Source organism: Sander vitreus, chromosome 13 (assembly GCF_031162955.1).
Source record: "Sander vitreus isolate 19-12246 chromosome 13, sanVit1, whole genome shotgun sequence".
Lineage (NCBI taxonomy): Eukaryota > Metazoa > Chordata > Actinopteri > Perciformes > Percidae > Sander > Sander vitreus.
Window position 1 is genome coordinate 21,980,108 of NC_135867.1, and position 7,388 is coordinate 21,987,495.

Genomic DNA, 7,388 nt, shown 5'->3' on the forward strand with positions numbered 1-7,388 from the left:
TTTGGTGGAACGTGTACGTTCAAAAGTTGTTTTTGCGAGAGAAAACTCAGATTGGACAGATAGTCTAGCTAGCTGTCTGGATTTGCCCTGCAGAGATCTGAGGAGCAGTTAACCATAGTCCTCAGAAATCCACCGGAGTTTAAATTTCCAACACAGACACAGAGGAAGGTAACGGACATCACCGAAAAGACATGCATCTGGCGGAATTTCCTGCGGCACCGGAGCAATCCCGGACAGGTTCCTGTAACTTAAAAGCCATATACTCACTAGAACTGCATTCCTAAAACACTGTGGGACTCACAGGAAAATGGTTAAAACCACTAACTGTTTGGTTGGTGATTTGGGTGTGTTATGCTAGTAGCGGCTAACATAGCCTCGAGCCACTTGTCACAGGCAGAGATGAGCAGCTACAGAGGTCTGTTAACCTCACATCCTTCTATCTACACACCCTTGAGGCAATTTATCAGACTTTACTATACAACTTGTTTCACATATGAAGTAATACTCCTTAAGACCTGTGAACTGACTTTGATTTGTAAAATTGGTGGTGTTCCCCTTCAAAACCAGACCTTATTGGTCATATAGGAGGTGATATATGCAGATTGTAAATTCATGTGCTTTTTAAGCAAGTTTTACCTCAACCATACCTGCCCAAAGCCAATAGACGTGCTGGAGAAGTAAAGAGGAGTGCTTTCAGATGTTTTGCTCCCTCTTGGCTCTTTATTCAGAGTCTTTATTCTTCTATTCAGAGAGGTACTGTACAGTATTTATTAACTTTATATATTTCTGTCACCCTTGAAATTAATTAACTTGTGTTGGATTGGCTCACATCTCCGGCATGTTGAGGAAGGGATAATCCAATCATCTTCTGTTGCTCTGCATTGGGAATTCAGCTGCTGTTAACATTGTGAACAGTTTGTTCACAATGCTTTACAACAGCAGTAAAATTGTTTATCCCAATCCCTAATCTCTCACAGACCTACCACACTCCCATGGGCACAGACAGTGAAAGAAATGGCAGCCCATTGTAGTTCTATGGTTATCAAATGTGTGACAGGAATACATTCAAATTGCATTGAAGAAAAAAGAAGAAATGAAACAAAATAAAACAATGGCAGTTTCAATTTTTTGTACCTCAAGTTTACAGTTGGTGGTTCTCTTCTGTCCAACACCTATTTCCACTATTAAGGTCATAAATGTTAGGAATAGGCAAAACAACACAACATGATGGGTATACAAAGGCTGCCAATGGATTAAAAATGTCTACTCAATCAATGTTCACTGTTTACAAGCATAGGAGTTAAATGTGAGGCGTTGTTTCTGTGTCTACAGCTTGCAAAGATGTAATGGACAGATGTTTAGCTTTTTGTCATGCACAATAGCAGAGAATATACAGCGGTGAATCTATTTTGCTTGCTTACAGAGTAACTCAACACCCCATATGTCATGAATCCAGCATCTTGAGCCTGTTTTGCCAGTGTTTTGTTTTTGCTATAACCTGAAGTTCGTTTTTCCTGAGTTTTCCTGAACATATCCCGGCTGATTCTCCAACCACTTACACCTGCTGCAATCTGCACACCCGGTCGTGATTATCATCCTCTGCACCATATAAGCCGTGACCAGACATCCATTCCCTGCCGGTTCGTTAGCGTAACCAGTATGTTTAGCTCTCGTATCAAGCGTCTAGTTTTGGAAAGTCTTTTGTCTGTTTGCCTGTCGCTAATCTGCCGCCTGTTCCTCTGTCTACAGTTACTTACCTGGATTGTCACTCACACCTGTCTACTTCTCTGCGGCACATTTGGATCAGCACAAAACCCTCCAGCCTTCCAGCCTCACTCCCTGTCGACCAACTGGACCAAATCGTTACCACATTCAATTTCCAAATAAATACTCACCTTGTAATTTTCACTTACCTTGTCCTGGTCTGCTTTTGGGTTCCTGCACTAGACAAATCGTGACACCATAAAAGTCCTGTTTTTGCTGACCAGTGGTTTAAGTTCTCAAATATACTCCAGGGTGTGTCAGTACGCTGTGGCATTATTGTTGGGTGTTGTTAAAGGTGCAAAAGAGCACATTCTGACCAAACAAAACTTACTCTTCAATGCCAGCATTGTTCAGTTTTTAATTAACTGATTTGTACTAATTTGTATTGCAAATGGTACGTTTTCCTTTACAACATTAGCTAGTGGCTGTGTCATAGGTGGATGAAATTCAGAGGTAACAGATGGGTATCCAGCCGCACAGGCACAGCCCTTCAACTGAACTGAAACTTCAAGCCAGTTTTTGCATGAAAGTCGGCTTCTTGGGATCAAATTTTATCCCCTTATAAATACCTCTGAGTTATAAAAGTATTCTGTTTCCTCAAGCATGAGGTGAAATGACAGGTTGCTGTAATAACAAGATTATAAAACTTTTTATTGATCCCCTCTGAAGATGAATTTGTAAAGCAATTTCCACACATATCTCAGGTTCACATCATTTTTTTTTTATGGCACCATTACTTTCTATAATTTCACCAGAAAAAAATATTCATGTGGCTGTGGCCATGGTTTTATTTATACAAATGATGAGGAAGTACGTGTCTTAAATAGACCCACTGTAAAATAGCAATTACACTGTATCAACATTCCCCAAAACAGAATTAACCGGGCCAGTAAGATGTTTAAGCCAGTGATTTTGGGTGCAAGATAAAATATACATTCCACTGACATACTGTCTGACAACGGTGTTAAACTCTGGCGGACAGAACAGTTAAGGAAGCACAATTGGTTTCCCCTTTGGAAGCAACACAGTGGTAAACAACAGATGGACAATATTAAACCCAAGGGGAGAAGCTGAGTATGACAAAAATGATTTATGCTGCGGCAGATCCATCAATTCTTCATCTTTCTCAGTGCCTGGAGATGTTTCTTTAGCCTCCGTCTCACCGTGCTTGTCATTACATTTATCCCTGTTCTCTAAGTGCTAATACATTTACATTTTAAGTGCTGCTCAGTAATAAAAGAGGTGGAATGAGTTGAGGCCTTTTACCATTTCTAAAACAAACATCAATGGACTCATCTCAATGAGGAGTCACACCTACAAACTCCCCCAACAGTCCATCCATCCCCCACCCCCACAGCTTGGCCACTGCTCCACAGTGCAGGTCAACAGTGTTGCGGTTTGAGTCTCCTCAGTTTCACTCATAGTTCCCACCCTCATATCAAGGTTCACTCACAAGAGTCTGCCTCAAACAGGTGGCTCCACATTAGTCATTTGTCCAGTCTGGATTCTCTGTGAACGCCGTTGTCGCTTTAAGAATGTGGAGAAAACATTTTGTAACCAATAGTTACCAACTGAAGTCACAGGTTAAGTTCACAGGCACAAAATGGGAAAAGAGGGGTTGAGGTTGTTTGTCTGTACCATCTCAGTGGACTGACATGCTAGTCTTCGGGTGGGGTCTAATTCCAAATTACATATTAATCACTCAAGAATTCACTCTGCTGCATTTAAGAAAACATGAACCTGGAGACAGCTTTCAGGATATGTTCTTCACTTCTCGTATTTTGCTGTTTCGATGAAACAACTGTCTTCATCAAAGCTGGGTTTCATCAGTAATGACAAATAGGAGGGCGAAAATTGCAATTTTAGCAGAGACATAAACCATCACATAAGGAACAAAATAAATAAACAAAGAGAGCTGTGCAGGATTTGATTACTAAACAAAACAACAGATGAAAATAGCAAAGCATTTTTCAAACACAGCCCAGTCTGTATCTAAGTAAATTATCTACACGCTTGTGCTGCATTTCATCAGATGCAACAATACAATACTGATCTTAGGTGAATGATCTTGAGAGGTATAACCAAGGCTGGCCAGCCATGATAAGATCTTCACCGTGCCAACTACTGAATAAGGTAATAACAAGCCTACTTTAAGACAAGTGGTTATTGGGTTGTTTGAAATAGAACAATTCACAGCTTTACAAAGCCCTTTCCTTGGATAGCTGGTAGGGCACATCAATATAGTTGAGGCATTTGGAACATTGACTTGATAAGACTACATACTGTGTATGACCGGTGAGCAGGAAAAGAGTACCAAAAACTGTTATTTCATCATTTCTTAATCCATTTTGAATTGACTGCTGTGGCTCCTGTGTGTAAAAGAGGAACTCAACTTTCACCTAAGCTAACTTTGACATGTCCATAGTGTATACATTCTTTGCTTACATGTCACACGGAAAGAGCAGAAAAGAAAACATACACAGGCCATTACTAAGATGGTGAAGAAACAGTCAGCTGTGCATTTACACCTGGGGCACTGGCTGCTGCTTCCTGCAGTGAACTGTTCCCACATGGTTTCAGTTCCAGTTAATCACATATAGTACTTTCAGTGCAGTGAACAGCAGGTATTTTGGAATGGGAGACCAGAAGAAGAAGGCACAGAGGGGTGCTTCAGAAGTGTCCATGCGAAGGGAAATTGTGCATCTATACAGTTTACCAATAACACTGTGAACAGGATCTGGTACAGTACATCATGTGTAACAGTAGTCTATATCTGGGATTCCTCCTTCTCTATAGCCACGGTTGGTGCCATGTCCTGCATTAGAAACATGGCTGTCACCTTTGTACAGGCCAGTGCCATTGGAGGGGAATATGGTATGAATGATGTAATCCTCTCGTAGGGGTTTTGGCTGCATTGGCTGGCAAGCTGCCATTGGCATCATCTGTAACCCCGGACTGCGAATCTCCAAGATGGTATTGTCCTTCTTGGTGCCTGACTCAATGTAATCATCATAGGTCTTGTTTTTTCTGGAGCTGCTGCGAGTATAGTGGTCACGGGAGCACAAATGCCCAGTCCTATGTCCATACCAACAGAAGATGCCAAAAATAAGAGCCAAAGATACAATGGCGGTAGCCCCACCAATAATCCCTGCCAGGGGCAGCACTGTCATCTGCTGCGACTCTTCATCCTCCTCCTCCAAAGGGGTGAGGTCAGACGTTTCAGCTTTTGCACACACCAGAGCTTCATCAGAGTCAGCATCTCCAGAAATTGCTCCTTTGCTTTCTGAACTGGCAGCGAGGGGCACCATGCAGATTATGTAGCTGGAGCGTGGTTGGAGGGAGGTAAGCAGGTACTCTCGACGATCACCCCGGACCAGAGTCTCTGTGATTGAGCCCATGGCGTTCCCAATACCCAATCGGAGCCAGCTCAGCCTGAAGGAGGAACTGGGCTGGGCCACGCTCCAGGTAACACGGACGCTGTTGTGAGAGAGTGGCTTCACATTAAGGGCCAGACTCTTCCCTACACCACTGCTGCTAAGAGTGTAGTCTAAGCCAGAGTCAGGAAGCCCCAGGCCAGGTCGCTTTGAGTGGAGGGTGAAGAGAGAGCCCTGTGGAGGGGTGAGAGTGGTAGAGCTATCGACTCCACCCCCACCCACTCTGTCTTTAGTCCCTGCTGTCCTTACCACCTCACACTCCTCCATCTCGCTGGTCAGGTCTATCAAAGCCATGTCTCGTACCCTGTCAGGTCCATGGCAGGTGAGACCTCTGACGGTGATGGAGTTACCACGGGCATGCAGCCAGTCATACAGCCAACGCAGGTTGCAGCCACAGTGCCAAGGATTGCCTCGCACTAGCAGCTGACCCAGGCTGTCCAGGTCTTTGAACAGTCCCCTAGGCAGGGTGGTCAGGTTGTTTCCTGACAGGTCCAGCCTCAGCAGCCTGCGCATGCCATCCAAGGACCCACGTGGCATATGAGTCAGGGCGTTTTCCTGTAGAGACAGGCGCTGCAGATGGGCGCTGGGCAGGTTGACTGGTGGGGTCTGGAGGGAGTTACGGACTAGGGACAACTCGGTTAAGTTGGAAAGGCGGGAGAATGTGTCATCGGCAATGCGTTGGTTTGCCAAAAGGTTCCCATCCAGGACAAGACATCTTAGTGAGGCAAGGCCTCGGAAGGCGTGGGTTGGGATAGTGGAGATTCGGTTGTCATCCAAACGGAGTTCTTCCAGAGAGGCAGGTAGTCCGGAGGGGATACTGGACAGGTGGTTGCGTGAAAGGAAAAGTAGGCGCAACCGTGGGTTGTCAGCAAAGGCCTGGTCTTCAATGCTGACAGTGGAAATAGAATTGTCGTCCAAGTGGAGCTTTTCTAGCAAGGGCATCCGAGCCAGTGTACTACGAGGAATAGTGCGTATGTTGTTGTCCTGTAAATGCAGTTCACGGACGGAGGGTGGCAGGTGCATGGGAAATTCATCCAGTTCATTATCATAGAGGTAGACCACACGGATTGAAAGCTGGCGCTCCAAGGAGGTGGGCAAACCCGGGTTGTTTATCTGGTTGTTCTGAAGGTAGAGGACGGACGCCGAAGGAGGCAGCGACGGGATGGAGCTTAGACCACGATCATTACAGTAGATAAAGTCCTCATCGCACCTGCATACAGATGGGCATATCATGTCCCTGTCTCCTATGTACCCTTGTATCGTGGCTGTAGCAAACTGAAGCATGCCGGCGCGAAGTGTCAAGATAAGGAACAGCAGGAAGAGCCGAGCCCGCAGCTTAGCCACACCTACAGGTGCCATTATGGTGAACATAAGCACTGTCTCTCTTTTCCAGGTCTGTTGTTAATCCTCAAATCGTTGCAGTGAGCTGGAATCCTGTGACCTCCATCCTGAGAGAGAAAGAGAAATTACAGTAAGCACTGATGCACAAATGGATTAGTTAATGGTCACAGGTGACGAGACAAATAAGGTGATTTCAGTGAAAAAGTTTCAGTTCAGCTTCATACTTTCATTGCCTTATGTCTAAACAATATTAGAGTCGCGGGACATGCTACAGTTGAGAAGAAGAAGAAGAAGAAGAAGACATACTTTATTGATCCCCAGGAGGGAAATTATCATATCTGAACACAATTAATAGTGATATTATCAAGGATCTTTGAGGATTTTCTCTCAGCCTCTCACAACATTCTGCCATCAATTCAAAGTAAAAAAAGAAAGACAACTGCATAGCCAACCATCATTATGTGGAATTAGCAACAGTAATCCAAGATTACAGTCAGTTATACAACTTTAGTGTGTTCTGTACTCAATGTTTAAAGCAGAGCGAATGTTTAGTCTTAGGAAAAGCAACTCTGGAGTTGACAAATCCAATCGTACATTTAGAATTAAGCCTTGTGCATGAATATGAAGTCTTCACTTCTGAATTATTTAAGAGGTCTTGAGAGGTTCTATAACTCCATTAGGAGTTACCAGCAGATGGCTGCATTAGCCAGACAGAGCTGAAGATACTTTTCATTATCAAGATGGAACAACATGTTTTAGCTCAAAAGCCATCGTCCTCAAGATCTAAATTCTCATTAGGCAGTCAAGATGGCACTGGGCACTGTAAAACTTCTACACAAATCATGTCTT

General features: G+C 44.0%; 1 protein-coding gene across 1 annotated transcript; it reads right to left on the minus strand.

Moving 5' to 3' along the window:
• Nucleotides 1-4,335: 4,335 nt before the first annotated feature.
• Nucleotides 4,336-6,640, minus strand: flrt1a (fibronectin leucine rich transmembrane protein 1a). Its single transcript, XM_078266175.1, has one exon. The coding sequence runs from the start codon at nucleotides 6,567-6,569 to the stop codon at nucleotides 4,515-4,517; it is 2,055 nt and encodes a 684-aa protein (XP_078122301.1). The 5' UTR covers nucleotides 6,570-6,640; the 3' UTR covers nucleotides 4,336-4,514.
• Nucleotides 6,641-7,388: the final 748 nt, after the last annotated feature.

Coding starts and splice junctions, on each gene's coding strand:
- flrt1a (XM_078266175.1), bottom strand. CDS start 6,569: ATGTTCACCATAATGGCACCTGTAGGTGTGGCTAAGCTGCGGGCTCGG.